General features: G+C 36.8%; 1 protein-coding gene across 7 annotated transcripts in view; it reads left to right on the top strand.

The window, feature by feature from the left end:
- Nucleotides 1–16,501, top strand: part of GRIA2 (glutamate ionotropic receptor AMPA type subunit 2) — a 167,634-nt gene that overhangs the window by 79,603 nt on the left and 71,530 nt on the right. For all 7 annotated transcript variants that reach the window (XR_004625798.1, XM_034661467.1, XM_034661465.1 and 4 more), the window contains exon 3: nucleotides 8,371–8,610. Coding sequence is in view for 6 of the 7 variants with exons in the window: in XM_034661467.1 (XP_034517358.1) it covers nucleotides 8,371–8,610 (240 nt within the window). In the remaining variant the exon portion in view is untranslated. The remainder of the gene's footprint in view (nucleotides 1–8,370; nucleotides 8,611–16,501) is intronic.

Below are 16,501 nucleotides of genomic sequence, written 5' to 3'. Positions count from 1 at the left end.
TCCAAGATAACGTATGATTTTTGGTGCTATTGTAAATGGGATGGATTCCCTAATTTCTCTTTCTTCAGTCTCGTTATTCGTGTATAGAAATGCAACTGATTTCTGGGCATTGATTTTGTATCCTGCCACCTTACTGAATTGTTCTATAACTTCTAATAGTTTGGGAGTGGATTCCTTTGGGTTTTCCATATAGAGTATCATGTCATCTGCAAAGAGAGACAGTTTGACTTCTTCTTTGCCGATTTGGATACCTTTGATCCCTTTTTGTCTTCTGATTGCTGTTGCAAGGACTTCTAGTACTATGTTGAATAATAGTGGCGAGAGTGGGCATCCTTGTCGTGTTCCTGATCTTAAGGGAAAGGCTTCCAGCTTTTCCCCATTGAAAATGATATTTGCTGTAGGCTATTCATAGATGGTTTTTATGAGATTGAGGAATGTACCCTCTATCCCTACACTCTGGAGGGTTTTAATCAGGAAAGGATGCTGTATTTTGTCAAATGCTTTTTCTGCATCTATTGAGAGGATCATATGATTTTTGGCTTTTTTCTTGTTGATATGCTGTGTCACACTGATAGATTTGCGAATGTTGAACCACCCTTGCATCCCAGGGATTAATCTCACTTGGTCATGATGGAAATCCTTTTAATGTACTGTTGGATTCTATTAGCAAGGATCTTGTTGAGAATTTTGGCGTCCATATTCATCAGAGAAATCGGTCTGTAATTCTCCTTTTTGAGGGGGTCTTTGCCTGGTTTGGGGATCAAGGTAATATTAGCCTCATAGAATGAGTTTGGTAGCTTTCCTTCTGTTTCTATTTTTTGAAATAGCTTTAGGAGAATAGGTATTATTTCTTCTTTGAATGTTTGGTAGAATTCCCCAGGAAAACCGTCTGGGCCTGGAGTTTTATTATTTGGAAGGTTGTTTATCACTGACTCAATTTCTTCATAGTTAATTGGCCTATTTAAGAAATCTATTTCTTCCTGTTTCAGTCTTGGTAGTTTATAGGTTTCCANATAGAGAACCCAGAAATGGACCCTCAGCTCTTTGGACAACTAATCTTTGATAAAGCAGGAAAAAACTTTCAGTGGAAAAAAGACAGTCTCTTCAATGAAATGGTGCTGGGAAAATTGGACAGCCACATGCAAAAGAATGAAACTTGACCACTCTCTCACACCATACACAAAATAAACTCCAAATGGATGAAAGACCTCAATGTGAGACAGGAATCCATCAAAATTCTAGAGGAGAACATAGGCAACAACTTCTATGACATCGGCCAGAGCAACCTTTTTCACGACACATCTCCAAAGGCAAGAGAAATAAAAGATAAAATGAACTTATGGGACTTTATCAGGATAAAGAGCTTCTGCACAGCCAAGGAAACAGTCAAAAAAACTAAGAGACAGCCCANCTAAGAGGCAGCCCACGGAAGGGGAGAATATATTTGAAAGGACACTACAGATAAAAGACTGGTATCCAAGATCTACGAAGAACTTCTCAAACTCAGTAAGTGAGAAACAAATAAATCATAAAGTGGGCGGAAGATATGAACAGACACTTTTCCAATGAAGACATACAAATGGCTAACAGACACATGAAAAAATGTTCAAAATCATTAGCCATCAGGGAAATTCAAATCAAAACCACACTGAGATACCACCTTACGCCAGTTAGAATGGCAAAGATAGACAAGGCAAGAAACAACAATTGTTGGAGAGGATGTGGAGAAAGGGGATCCCTCCTACATTGTTGGTGGGAATGCAAGTTGGTACAGCCACTCTGGAAAACAGTGTGGAGGTCCCTTAAAAAGTTAAAAATTGAACTACCCTATGACCCAGCCATTGCACTACTGGGTGTTTACCCCAAAGATACAGACGTAGTAAAGAGAAGGGCTATATGCACCCCAGTGTTCATAGTAGCATTGTCCACAATAGCTAAATCATGGAAGGAGCTGAGATGCCCTTCAACAGATGACTGGATTAAGAAGCTGTGGTCCATATATACAATGGAATATTACTCAGCTATCAGAAAGAACGAATTCTCAACATTTGCTGCAACATGGACGGCACTGGAGGAGATAATGCTAAGTGAAATAAGTCAAGCAGAGAAAGACAATTATCATATGGTTTCTCTCATCTATGGAACATAAGAACTAGGAAGATCAGTAGGAGAAGAAAGGGATAAAGAAAGGGGGGGTAAACAGAAGGGGGAATGAACCATAAGAGACTATGGACTCTGAAAAACAAAATGAGGGCTTCAGAGAGGAGGGGGTGGGGGAATGGGATAGGCTGGTGATGGGTAGTAAGGAGGGCACGTATTTCATGGTGCACTGAGTGTTATACACAACTAATGAATCATCGAACTTTACATCAAAAACCAGGGATGTACTGTATGGTGAATAACATGGTATAATAAAAATGTTATTATGGAAAAAAAAGAAACCTTTAAATGTAAAGAGGATTTCATAATAAAATAATCATAAATGAAAAATATGTAATTTCAAAATTAATCATATGCAGTATATTCATACTATATTTGTATACTATATATGTATATCTGTATATTTGCTTCATATAAAATACAATGTATTTCCAGTACATATTTTCTCAGCCAATAAGCAGATAAAGGGAGACAACTCTGGTGATTGTTCAGATTTGGGAACCATTTATACAAAAAGCTGAATTTGACCATATTAAGAGGAATGAGATCACGAAGACATAGAGTGTAAAGAAAGAAGACAAACAATTGGAAGATAGGTTCTTGGAGAATGCCTTTTTTTTTTTTTTTAAGATTTTATTTATTTATTTGACAGAGATAGAGACAGCCAGTGAGAGAGGGAACACAAGCAGGGGGAGTGGGAGAGGAAGAAGCAGGCTCATAGCGGAAGAGCCTGATGTGGGGCTCGATCCCAGAACGCAGGGATCACGCCCTGAGCCGAAGGCAGACGCTTAACGACTGTGCCACGCAGGCGCCCCTGGAGAATGCCTTTTATGTGGTTGCTTTAGGAGGACTAATATGACAAATGTACGAATTGAAGGAGGAAGGGAGGAGGTGGGACAGTTCATGTTGGCAGAATGAAGGAGGAGGAAAATGAAGGTGCAGATGCAGGAAACATGTAAGAAATATAGAATATGAACTTCATGTAAATAGGGGCCTCGCCTGTCATGCTTAATGTTGTTTCCCCAATACTTAGAGCAATGCATAGCTGGTTCTCGAAAATACTTGGTTAATGTGGAATGGGTGAGGTAGAATAAAACAGAGATGGTTATAAATGTCATGAGCAAGAACAAAGAAGAGTAATGAATAAATTATTCTGAAATATAGAAGACCAATGATTACAAGAGTTATGGTGCCGTGAGCAGAAAGGAAAAAAAAAATCAGCACAAACACATGATTTGTTGGATAAAATGTTTGGGATTGTCCCCCTGTTTTTATGGAGGTAGCTGAATGGGTGGGTGATATTTTTCCAGTGGGTGATACTGGCGGGGGGGGAGAGATTGGAGCTAGGCTAGCAATTCCAGCTAATGCAGACGATATCTCCCCTCTTTGCTGTGGCAGTTTCTAAGGCTAACACCGTGCTCCTCACACTGAATGTTTACAGTATGTATTTGTTCAGGAAATAATCAGACAAAGGGAGACAACTGAGGTGCCCATGAAGTTTTGGGAAGCGTGCATAAAAAGTTGAATTTGACCTTGTTAAAAGGAATGTGACTACTAAGAGATAAGATGTAAAAAGAGAAGAAAAAACAATCAGAAGAGAGATCCTTGGAGAATACCTTTTTAATTTGGGATGTTAAAAAAAAAAAAGAAGATAGGAGAGTGAAAGGTAATTAGAAGGAGAGGAAAAGTACCGAGATGGTATGATTTTACATTGGCAGCAATATGGAGAAGGGATTGGAGAACAAGCCTAATAGCAGGAGAGAGAGAGAAAGAGATCGAAAAGCAAGTTTTTGATTAATAAATTCAGAGAGGCTAAGAAAGCTTCATCGGAGAAAAAGATGATTGGATTTAGTGAGTAGGAGACAATGACTAACAAATGATAGGGACATTTCAATAGTAAAATCAAGGTCAAAGTTTGCAAGGGGTTAATGTCAGAAGTTTAGTGATGAGAGAAGAGATATTTTCAGTGGGCTCCAGATTTTGAAATCAGGATTGCTTGGTGATGCAGCTTTTATCAGACTTTGCACAAGCTGCAAAGGGGCTGTCACCATTCCTGCTTATGAAGCAGCCTATGCTGTTTCATTGAAGTGAATGGCAATTTAGGATAAAAAATGTAAAATAAAAATAAATCCTGCCCTGTTCTTTTTCTGCCTTTCTATGAAATAACCATGCAAGGTTCTCCAGACTGTATCGAGTATGCTGTATTAGCAGCACCAATGAGCGGAAGGACCCAAGAGAAAACGATGGGAGGTGGATGCACCCTCAGCATTGTTATTGGCTTATTATCATCTGGGCTCGTAATAAAAAGTGGAATAATCAGCAAGTTACTTACACCCAGGAGATGATAATTTCTGCTGTTTGACCTCGAGTGTCTTTTAAAAGGACTTCCCTTTGTTGAGCTTCTCAAAGTTGATATTAAATATTTTATTAAAGCAGAACTCAGTAAGAGCATCTTTACCTGCCAGTTTGCAATCAGTTTTGTGTCTTAAGACATCAATGCAGTTCTAATATTGATCAGCATAATCATTCAGAAAGTTGCAATAGTGTTTCATAAGGTGATTGTATGGGCCATGGAACTGGAGGTAAAACTGATCTTCTCTGTTCCTTCTTCTGCCTCCAGAGATGACGTAGGAAAAGAATGAGTATATGTAGGGTGCTGTTATTATCTAACTAATTTTAGAAAGCTATCTTTGGAATTATTCTGCCACTTGGACACATTATTTGGATATTCTCAGTGATAGTAAATCTTCTGTCTTTGAAGATGGATATAAGTTAGGAAAATGGCTCTAAAGTTTGGAGGGATAGCTGGGAAATAAAGTTGAGATCACAATGAGCAATTAAATTTCTAATCAAGTGAGGAGTAAGATTCTTGTGTATTGTGTCAGCAGGGTCATGTATCTGTGGTATACTGGGGAAAGCATGAGTTTTGGAATGCAAAAATACTCTTGGGTATTTTGGGGATGGAATGTTAGAAGTGTAGCACTAAGTTTTTTGTTTTTGTTTTATTTTGTTTTGTTTTATCTTGAGGTGATCGCTGCAAACTGGATAAACAAAATACCTCAGCTCAGGTCAGCATTCTGATTGATTCCTGGTTGTAAATCTCAGTGATATCTTTATCATGCTTGGGGACAGAGACAGGGACTGACCTAGGATAAAGAGAGGGAGACGAGCAGTGTTGACAAAATGACTGTTAATCGTATGTATAGAAAAGGGACATTAAGAGAGAAATATCTAGAAAAAAAAGAAGGTAGAGTAAATAGACAATTGAATATGTAGCATGAAGAGATAAAGGATAAGGAAGAGGGTTTGGAAGGACCAGGGATAGTCAGGAAAGAAAGGCCATTGTTACAAAATTATGCTCATTGGAGAATTAGCTGAATTGCCTGAAAAAAAGTGCCTTTTGAATCAGGTGAATTGTAATTTCTTGTGAAGTCTCATACAGCTTGTGCCTGTTGTTGGGCCAAAGCCAAGTGTTTCCAGATGGCCACAATAACGAGGAGGCCCCTTGACAACTCACTTCAGAGTCTAAAACAAATGGAAAATGAAAGGTATGGCTCCTTATTAAGATTGTCTTTGCATTCAAACAGGAGCATCCTTTATCAAGCATTCAGCTGGTGTTGTGGCTGCTGTTCCCTTCACAGAAGCTATTTCACTCAAGATGAGAAGACGAGGTCTCTTTAATAAATCATATTGCCTGATATTCCTATAGTATTCAGATGACATGCCGACACTTCGTGGAAAATGAAATAAATAGACCCAGAGAGAATTTTATAGCAATTTCCCCTTTTTATATGTCATATGGAATCATCAATTTCTGAACAAACACAAGATTTAAGATGTACATGTCCGTACACATGTACCCATGTATAAAATAAGAAATCACCACAGAATTTGCCTAGGAGGGTTTTAACAATGAAAGGGTTTTTTTCACTTATGTGAAGAATGAGCCCAAACACATTAAAGGTTATTTTCAACTTCTGTACTCAGACAAGGACAAAATACGAACATAAATAAATGACAGAAATCTTATCTCTATTTTATGTTAAAAGTTTGAAATGAATGTAAATGAATGTATTCAGTTTTCAGAGGTATATTAGACTACTCTGCAGAAGATTGGTAATAAAGGAGGAGATGCCAGTTGATATATTACACAGATAAAACCTAGAAATCCTAGAAAACTTATGTTAGAAATACAGAAGTGAGTTGAAGATTAGTAAATATTTAAAGGAAGATGATACTATTTGATAAATAAAAGCCACTCAAAGAAATAATCAATCTTGCTTTCCTTTCCTTGCATATCATTTAATACTTACTAAAAATTATTGCCTATTATTTATTGATTGTCTGGAATTGGTTATTAGAATCTGTCTGTATTGTAGCAATGCTATTATTCATGAAACAAATCTATTTTTCTACAGATATTCTATTTTTTGTAAAGGAAATAAAATGAAATAAGATTGCACTGGTCTTATCCTTTAAATGGGATTAATTAATTTGAAAGGATGCTTGGTATTATGCTCTGGTTTATTAGATTATCTTACTGGATAGCATATTTACATTTCCTTGGATTGAAATGACCCTTGTGATTTAAGAAAATATCAGCTACTTAATCATTTAAAGGTATGTGGTTGACCTGAATTGGTGGTCTTAAGCATTGTGTCATAGGTGGTTTCTATAGGGCATTTCAGAGGAATCAGTCTTGGAAGAGATAACTCTTACTTCTCAGATATTTTCAGATTTGTGTTTAAAAAAATTATTCTGGCTATGTTGTAGAGAATTGAATGGAAAGGGAATATTGGATGAAGGAAGAAAGTTGGGCAGGTATTCCAATAATCCAAGTGAGAAAAACAGTATTATCCATTAGTTAAAAGCATGGACTTTGAATATAGATGCTAGATTTGAGCACAGCAGCTTTCGCTTACTAGCTGTGTGACTTTGGGCAAATCACTTAATCTTGTGTTTCAATTTTCCTATCGAAATCCCTATTTGGGAATAATAATAGTTCCTGCCCCAAGGGTTTTCATGAGAAGTAAGTGAGTTAATGTGCCGTAGATTATGCCAGCCACAAGGCAATTACAATGTAAGTATAGGCTGTTAATGAACTTGGATGTTTGGAATAGAGATACAAATAAGTGGACCACATTTGAGTATATTTAGTATTAGAATAAACAATAATTAATGATTGACAATAGGGGAGGGGGTAGGAGAAGGTATTGTCATATGCCATTTACTGTATATCATTAGAGGGTAAGGGATTGTGGAGTGATGGGGACTTTCAAATGAAATATTACTTTTTTTAAAAAAAAGATTATGGTCCTAAATCAGAATATTTTGATAATAATCTTTATTTTGTGTGGGTAAGTGAATCCATGAGAAAGATTAAAATTAGGCGTTCTGAACTCCATTTAATCGCTACTTGACTTGAGAGACCCAAGGTTAGAGGTCTCTTTCTGGTGATATGTCTCTTTGTGTATGATGTGAGTGAGTCTTGCATCTGGTTTCTCTTAAAGAACTTTGGGTCAGCATTAGAACTCTTCATAAGCACTCTGACCTTCTTGCATGATGTATCATTAACACAGTAAATCCTTATAAAGAATCAGATATTAGAGGGAATGAGATGTTATGAATGTGTGTAAATGCCAGGTAACTGCAGTTTTTTCTTCACATATCTAATGATTGTTACTTACACTTTTTTTTTAGAGGTTTATTTATTTATTTGAAAGAGAGAGAGAGAAAGAGAGAGTGTGCATGTGTGAGTGTGGGGAGAGGCAGAGGGAGAGAATCCCCAAGCCAACTGCCCCCTGAGCATGGAGCCCACACTGGAACTCCATCTCAAGACCCTGAGATCATGACCTCAGCCGAAACCAAGAGTTGGTCACTCAACCAAACTGAGCCACCCAGGCACCCCTACACTTTGTTTTCAACGTGGCTGTCCTAAAATAGATTTCCACTTACATGGTTTTTTAAAAAATAATGTATATATTTTCTTGTAGCCAGACTTACTTTTTAATGCTTTATAATTCTTTGAATTCTTCAAAGAGAATGCTAAGTAAATAAGTACTTATACATTGGATGGATCATTGATATAAATTCTGTATTTTTTCAATTCAATTATTTTATGTTTCATATAAAAGGGCATTAAGTTTTAAGGAAATCTACGTTATTGTATGCCAATTTCGATGATTTATCCTTTCTCTTTTTCCTATTCAGTCTGCTCCCAGTTTTCAAGAGGAGTCTATGCTATTTTTGGATTTTATGACAAGAAGTCTGTAAATACCATCACATCATTTTGTGGAACGCTCCATGTCTCCTTCATCACTCCCAGCTTCCCAACAGATGGCACACATCCATTTGTCATTCAGATGAGACCTGACCTCAAAGGAGCACTTCTTAGCTTGATTGAATACTATCAGTGGGACAAGTTTGCATATCTCTATGACAGCGACAGAGGTAAGTGACAATATCCCTATGCCTTTGTAATGGGTCAAATTCAGCGCCTATACGAGACACTTCTATGTGATATTATGGAGCTACACAGGTGTGTTAAATTCTAGGGGTTTAATTTTTCTGTGTAAATGAATAATGCAATTTGAAACTCGGGAAACATATTTAGAGTTTAAAAAAAAAAGTGAACATTCAATTTAAAGATAGAGACTCTATCAACCCAATGCCCAGATGTTCAGTTGTAACATAAATAGCACCTTCTGACGTCAGCAGCTAAGACCCTATGGGGACTACATTACTAGTCAAAGGTCTTCGAAGTGACTGCCTTGAAAATTGATTTAAGTGAAACTGAATAAATATGTAAATAAGGACTTCTAGAGAAATTTGTAGCGATTAAATATCTTCACATGCAAAAGTTTTAGGAGGAAGAGATGACCGTTATTAACCTTGCTTTAAAATGACATCTCTGAACCTCAGAGAAGTTAAAGGACTTGCTCATGATCCACTTGGGCAGCTGGTACAGTTCGACCCAGGTCTTCTGACACCAGACCCACATGTTTTCATAATTCTGAGCTTATGATGAGATGTTATTGATTAGCATACTAATTGGATAGAATCTTGGCTCATGATACTAAAGTTGCATTTTCAGGGGGAGTTACTTCCTTCGTGTTTCCCACGTTTCATGTTGCGAGGTTTGGTATTAACAGACCTGCTTGATGTATGTGTCATAGAATCCCAGATGTTCTTTTTTAAAATTTTATTTATTTATTTGAGTATAGTTGACACACGATGTTAACGTTAGTTTCAGGTGTACAACATAGTAATTCAACAACTCTGTACATTATGCTTTGCTTACCACAAGTGTAGCTCCCATCTCTCACCATACAACGCTACAACCATACCACCGACTACATTCTTTTATTCCCAGGACCTATTCATTCCACAATTGGAAGCCTGTATCTCCCACTCCCCTTCTCCCATTTTGCCCATCACCCTACTCTTCTCTCCTCTGGCAGCCATCAGTTTGTTCTCTGTATTCTCTGTTTTCTATATTTTATAGTTTGTTCTCTGTATGTGCCTGGTTCTGCTTTTTTTTTTTAATAGATTCTGATTGTTAATTCATTTGTTTTGTTTTTTAGATTTCACATATGGGTGAAATCATGTGGTATTTGTCTTTCTCCATCTGTCTCACTTAGCATAATACCCCCTAGATCCATCCATGTTGTAACAAATGGCAGGATCTATTCTTTTTTATGGCTGAGTGATATTTCGTTGTATATATACCACATCTTATTTATCCATTCATCTATTAGTCAGGACTTGGGCTGCTTCCGTATCTTGGCTACTGTAAATAATGCTGCGATACACATAGGGGTGCACATATCTTTTCACATTAGTGTTTTCATTTTCTTTGGAATCTCAGATGTTCTTAATTATTCCTGGGTCCACGATTTGGCTTCAGTGGGTGTACTTACTAAAGTCGAATGAACATTTGTGCACATGTTTGCATCTATATTTTTCTAAAGACAGTATCCATAACCAAACTCAAAAGGATTAAGAACCGTTATTGTAAGAGTACCTAAGTACCAAAATAGGCTTTCTTCAGCAGCTTGCTTCTTGGAATATTTAAAGGTTCAAATGAAACCCAGAAGCCTGTTTCGACCAAGATAGGGCACCTTGTTAACCCGCAAGGGCAGACAAGAAGAGAGCCAGCCGCCAGTCAATTCGCCATTGATTAGTCTGTAGTCATTTGCTGCAGCAATCCCATCTGGGGTGCTCAAGCTAGGTGTCTGATTCTCTGCCCCGTCCTCCCAGTCCTGGGAATGAGAACATTCCGTGGAAAAGCCTGTCAGCATCTACAAGCTGAAAAAAGTTGCTATGTCAACAACTTCTTCCCCCCCTGCTATGAGAAGGGAGAGCTTTGCTATTCCTACGAGGAATGAAAAATTAAAACAGAACCATTTAAAGAAAATATGGATTGCAATGTGCTGGATGATTCCGAAGCATACTCTTATTAATGTGATAAAAGGCTTTCAAAACTGAGCTTATTCATAGACTTTCCTCCTGTTCTCTGCAAACTCCTTTAGAACTCTGTCATGTTAAAACTAGCCTACAGTCTGTAAGTATTCTGAGTGCCCCTTTCACCCCTGCCTCCTGTTGCAGTGATTTCTACCACGCAAATATATTTTATCTCTGGACGCTCTTTTTCATTGTCTTCACTCCAGGCCAGGCCACCACCACATGTTCCTTCTCCCCCCTCCCCCACCCCGTTTCCTCATTCGTTTCTCTTTAATCCATTTTCCACAAAGTAGCTGCAATGTGTAAATGCTTTTCAGTGCTTTTCTGACCTTATCATTCCTTTGCTTAAAACGCTTCTCATGAAGATGAAGATAAAATTGAAAATCCCTAACATGGTTCTAAGGTCTGGTTCCTGCCAATTGATGCTACCGTCCTGCTCACTCACTGAGTTAAATCCATCTAACTAACCTTCTTTCACTGTCTCCAGATGCACCAAACCAAACCCTTTCACCTCAAATTTCTGCCTCTAGTTCTTTCTCCTCCTTCACGTCTTAGCTTATAGAGCATTTCCACAGAGCTGCGTTTCATACTTTTATTCTCTCACATAGAAGTCTCCTCTTTTCCAACATAGTACTTATCACAATTGATCATGAATGGTAGTATCTGTTCTTTTACTCAAGAACTGCTATTGAGCTACTACGTTCCAGGGACAGTTTCAGTCACACAGACCAAGCACTATGCCTTTTATTTGTGCCCTGGCTGTAAGCCCCCAGAAGGCAATGTCCAGGCAGCACCCATTACACTGGGTGTCCAGTTTCTGACTGTACACACAACGCTTAAGATGATGCTGGAACAGAGCTGCTATTGAATAAATAGTATTAATAAGAATTAAGCATCTGTGTATTTTAAGTTTGTGATGATAAGAGAACCTGGATCTCGCTGGCTAAATTGAAGGATCAGAAGATGAATTCTGTTTGACAAAGTTGAAGGTGGCGTTTTGCCTTTAGGGGCGTACTTCACCCTTGCTGTGACTCCCTCTAGGTGAACATGAACTTTTGAGAAAAGTCATATAGACAACAGAGGCCATAAACAGAAAAAGAGAAACTCTAGTATTTGAAGAGAGATACTGAAGAAAAGCTCTGGGAGGTGATCAGGTGATGAGGGATGAGTTTACACACTTGTGAAAAGAACATGAAACATTCTGAAGTGATTTCATTAATACATATTTGGAAATAGTAAATAAAATTGAAGTGAGGAGATAATCTCCAGTCATGAAATTGTACAAATTGATTTGAGTTTAAGTTCATCTTTTGAGAGAAGAATATTAGAGTTATAGTATTATATATTAAAGTTAAGTATTATATATTAAAGCCAAAAATGGCCTTATGGACACATTTTCAAGGTATCATCAAATAGCTGCTTCTGTTTTAATATGAACAATGTTACACTAGATCTGAAACGATTTTCAGAGATACGTGTGTAAGACTCAAAGTATTAGCAAATGACTTGATCTTTCTGTAGTGTTTTACTTGGATCGAGGAAATGGGATTTTGCTATCCAATTTTTTTCTTATTACTGTCTTAATTTTTATAGCTTTGCCATCATATTACGCTTTAAAAAGTTCATTCGTGCACTTATTGTGTGACTGGTTTTCTTTCCTTCAGCCATTAACCTCATACACTTCAAGGAAGCACTTCCTTATGTAGTGTCACGTGACCACGAGCACACCTCTGCTCCCTTTATCCCTGCTATGCGTGCTTTAAAAACAGATTCCATTATTTCATCTCTCACTACATCTCTACATGCTTCAATTTCAACCAACTTGGTCTGTCCTTGATGTGGCACTCTCTCTACTTCATGGATTATAAAGGTTTTTTTTTTTTTCAACTTTAAAAAAATTTATTTTAATTTCAGTTACTTTACATACTTTGTGTTATATTAGTTTCAGGTGTACAATATAGTGATTCAACACTTCCATACAACACCCAGTACTCATCACAACAAGTGCACTTCTGAATCCCCATCACCTATTTCAGCCATCCTCCCACCCACCCCCCCTCTGGTAACCATCTTCTCCAGAGTTAAGAGTCTTTCTCTCTCTCTTTCTCTTATTTTTTCCCTTTGCTTGTTTGTTTTTTCTTAAACTCCATATGTGAATGAAATCATGTGGTATTTGTCTTTCTCTGACTGGATTATTTTGCTTAGCATTATAATCTCCAGCTCCATCCATGTCATCGCATATGGCAAGATTTCATTCTTTGTGTATATATAACACATCTTCTTTATCCATTCATCAATCGATAGACACTTGGGCTGCTTTCATGTCTTGGCTATTGTAAATAATGCTGCTATAAGCATAAGGGTGCATGTATCTCTTTGAATTAGTGTTTTTGTATTATTTGGGTAAATACCCAGCAGTGCAATTGCCAGGTCATAAGGTTATTAACTTTTTTTGGAAACTTCATCCAGTTTTGCACATGGCTGTGCCAATTTGTATTCCCAATATTTCATGAAGGTTCCTTTTTCGCCACATCCTTTCCAATACCTGTTTCTTTTGTTGTTGATTTTAGCCATTCTGAGGTGTGAGGTGATATCTCCTTGTAATTTTCATTTGCATTTCCCTGATGATCAGTGATGATGAGGATCTTTTCATGTGTCTTTTGGCCATCAGTATGTATTCTTTGGAGAAATGTCTGTTCATGTTTTCTGCCCATTTTTAATCGGATTGTTATTTTAGGTGTTGAGTTTTATAAGTTCTTTATATATTTTTCGATACTCACCTTTTATCAGATATATCATTTGTAAACATCTCTCATTCTGTAGGTTGCCTTTTAGTTTTGTTGACTGATTCCTTCATTGTGCAGAGGCTTTTTATTTTGATGTAGTCCCGATAGTCTATTTATTGATTTTGTTTCCTTTGCCTCAGGAGACAGAAAGAAGTTGCTCTGGCCGAGGTCAAAGAAATTATTGCCTATGTTCTCTTCTAGGATTTGCATGGTTTCAGGTCTTACATTTAGGTCTTTCATTCATTTTGAATTTATTTTTGTGTATGGTGTGAGAAAGTGGTCCAGTTTCTTTCTTTTGCTTGTTGCTGTCTAGTCTTCCCAACACCATTTGTTGAAGAGATTTTCTTTTTCCCATTGGATATTTTTTTCCTGCTCTGTCAAAGACTGATTGACCACATAATTGTGGATTTATTTCTGGAATTTCTGTTCTGTTCCATTGATCTATGTGTTGTTTTTGTGCCGGGATCATACTGTTGTGATCACTGCAGCTTTGTAATATAACTTGAAGTCCAGAATTGTGATGTCTCCAGCTTTGCATTTCTTCAAGATTGCTTTGGATATTTGGGATCTTTTGTGTTTTCATGCAAATTTTATGATTATTTCTTCTTGTTCTGTGAAGAATTCTGCTGGTATTTTGGTAGGGATTGAATTAAGTGTATAGATTGCTTTGGGTAGTATTGACATTTTAACAATATTTCTTCTTCCAATCCATAAGCATGGAATGTCTCCATTTCTTTGTGTCATCTTCAGTTTCTTTCATCAGTGTTTTGTAATTTTCAGGGTACAGGTCTTTCACCACTTTGGTTAGGTTTATACGTAGGTATCTTATTATTTTGGGTGCAACTGTAAATGGGATTGTTTTTTAGTTTCTCTTTCTGCTGCTTCATTATTGGTGTATAGAAATGCAAGAGGTTTCTGTACATTTATTTTGTATCCTGCAACTTTACTGAATTCGTGTATGAGTTCTAGCAGTTTTCTGGTGCGGTCTTTTTTGTTTTCTATACGCAGTATCATGTCATCTGCAAATAGTGAAAGTTTTACTTCTTCCTTACCAATTTGGTATTCCTTTTTTTTGTCTGATTCCTGTAACTAGGGCTCCAGTACAATTTTGAATAAAAGTGGTGAGAATGAACATGTGTGTCTTGTTCCTGAACTTAGGGGAAAAGGTTTCAGTTTTTCCCCATTAAAGATAATATTATCTCTGGGTTTTTCATAGATGGCCTTTATTATGTTGAGGTGTGTTCCCTCTAAACCTACGTTGTTCAGGGTTTTTATCATGTCTGGATGTTGTACTTAGTCAAATTTTTTTTCTGCATATACTGAATTGATCAAATGGTTCTTATCCTTTCTCTTATTGATGTGATGTATTATATTGATTGATTTATGAATATTGAGCCACCTTGCAATTCAGGAATAAATCCCACTTGATTGTGGTGAATGATTTTTTTAAAAATATATTAATGAAGTCAGTTTGATAGCATTTTATTGAGAATATTCATCAGGAATATTGTCCTGTAGTTCTCTTTCTTAGTGGTGTCTTTATCTGGTTTTGGTATCAGGGTAATTCTGTCCTCATAGAATGAATTTGGAAGTTTTCCTTTCTTTTCTATTTTTTGAATAGTCTCAGAAGAGTAAGTATTAACTCTTCTTTAAATGTTTGGTAGATTTCATCTGTGAAGCCATGTGGTTTCTTGATTACTGACTCAATTTCTTTGCTAGTTATTGGTCTGTTCAAATTTTCTATTTCTTCCTCTTTCAGTTTTGGTAATTTATATGTTTCTAGGAATTTATCCATTTCTTCTAGGTTGTCTAAATTGTTGGCATATAGGGTTTTATTTTTTTCAATTTTTAATAATCTTTACTTTTCTGAGAGTCTAGAATTAAATAAACATATTGGTTTTTTTGTTTTTGTTTTTTTTAAAGATTTTATTTATTATCCATTTGAGAGAGAGAGAGAATGAGAACAGCACACAAGCTAGGGGGAGGAGCAGAGGGAGAGGGAGAAGCAGGCTCCTCGCTGAGCAGGGAGCCTGACGTGGGTCTCCATCCCAGGACCCTGGGGATCATGACATGAGCTGAAGGCAGACGCTTAACCAATTGAGCCACCCAGGAATCTCTATATTGTTAAATTTTAATTTCTAAATATACTAATTGATGTCCTTTTGAGCAGCATGGGGCCAAAGCTTGAAAATGGCTCACTAACATTTTGCCCCAAATATGAGCTGGATGAAAAAAATTAAAATTGTCTATGCTTTTTTATTGCACTGCTCCTAAGACTGCCATTTAAACCCTTCCTGCTTCCCACCATCCATCAAAATGCTGAGCAACAAGTTCAGGAGTCCATGTCCCAGTTATAAACAAGGGAGGACATAGATGCATCTTGGTCTTGGTAGAGTTCGTCTTCTTCTATTTCAAGTTTACTCATGAAAGGAGTGCTGAAAATGTTCATTTGGTGCCTGTGATGTTTTAGGACCGCTGTCTTCTCTTTATCCAAGCCATTTTGCATCACTCCTTGATGACCCAGTGCTCTTCCTAAAAGCATATTATTACTTCATAGACAGTAGGTAGATAGATCCTCAGTACATTTGGAACTATAGAGTAATGGGCTTACCTATGTTAATGCATTAAATATAGTTTTATGTATTAAATTTGTACCAAGATTTTCATCAAAATGTGTTTCCTATTTATTGGTTCAATGTCAATAAGGTAAGACAACACATTTCTATAGACAGTAAGTAAAACCAGAACTAATGCTTTATACCTTTATGTCTTGATTTTAATTTTGAGCCATACTATATGTTCCCTGAAGGCACTTTGATTCTGGTTCCAAGAAGAAATCATGCATAGAATGAAAATACTTCCAAATTATAAATTTCTTTTCAGATGTTCCTGAGAAAGTCAATGAGAGAAATATATGTTAATCTAATCTGCCTAGGCATGCTGCCATGATTTAGAGATCATAAATATTAATTTCTGTGCCTGAAAGATGAATAATGGCAGTGAATTTTAAATGAAACAAAGAAAATATTTTTGAAAAGAAAAAAATAGTCTGAATGAAATATCCCTATTTGCAGTAATCATTCTTAATTCTA

Source organism: Ailuropoda melanoleuca, chromosome 5, assembly GCF_002007445.2.
Source record: "Ailuropoda melanoleuca isolate Jingjing chromosome 5, ASM200744v2, whole genome shotgun sequence".
NCBI classification, from domain to species: domain Eukaryota; kingdom Metazoa; phylum Chordata; class Mammalia; order Carnivora; family Ursidae; genus Ailuropoda; species Ailuropoda melanoleuca.
The sequence above is the reverse complement of the archived record's forward strand: the minus strand, read 5'-3'. Positions and strand labels throughout refer to the sequence as shown.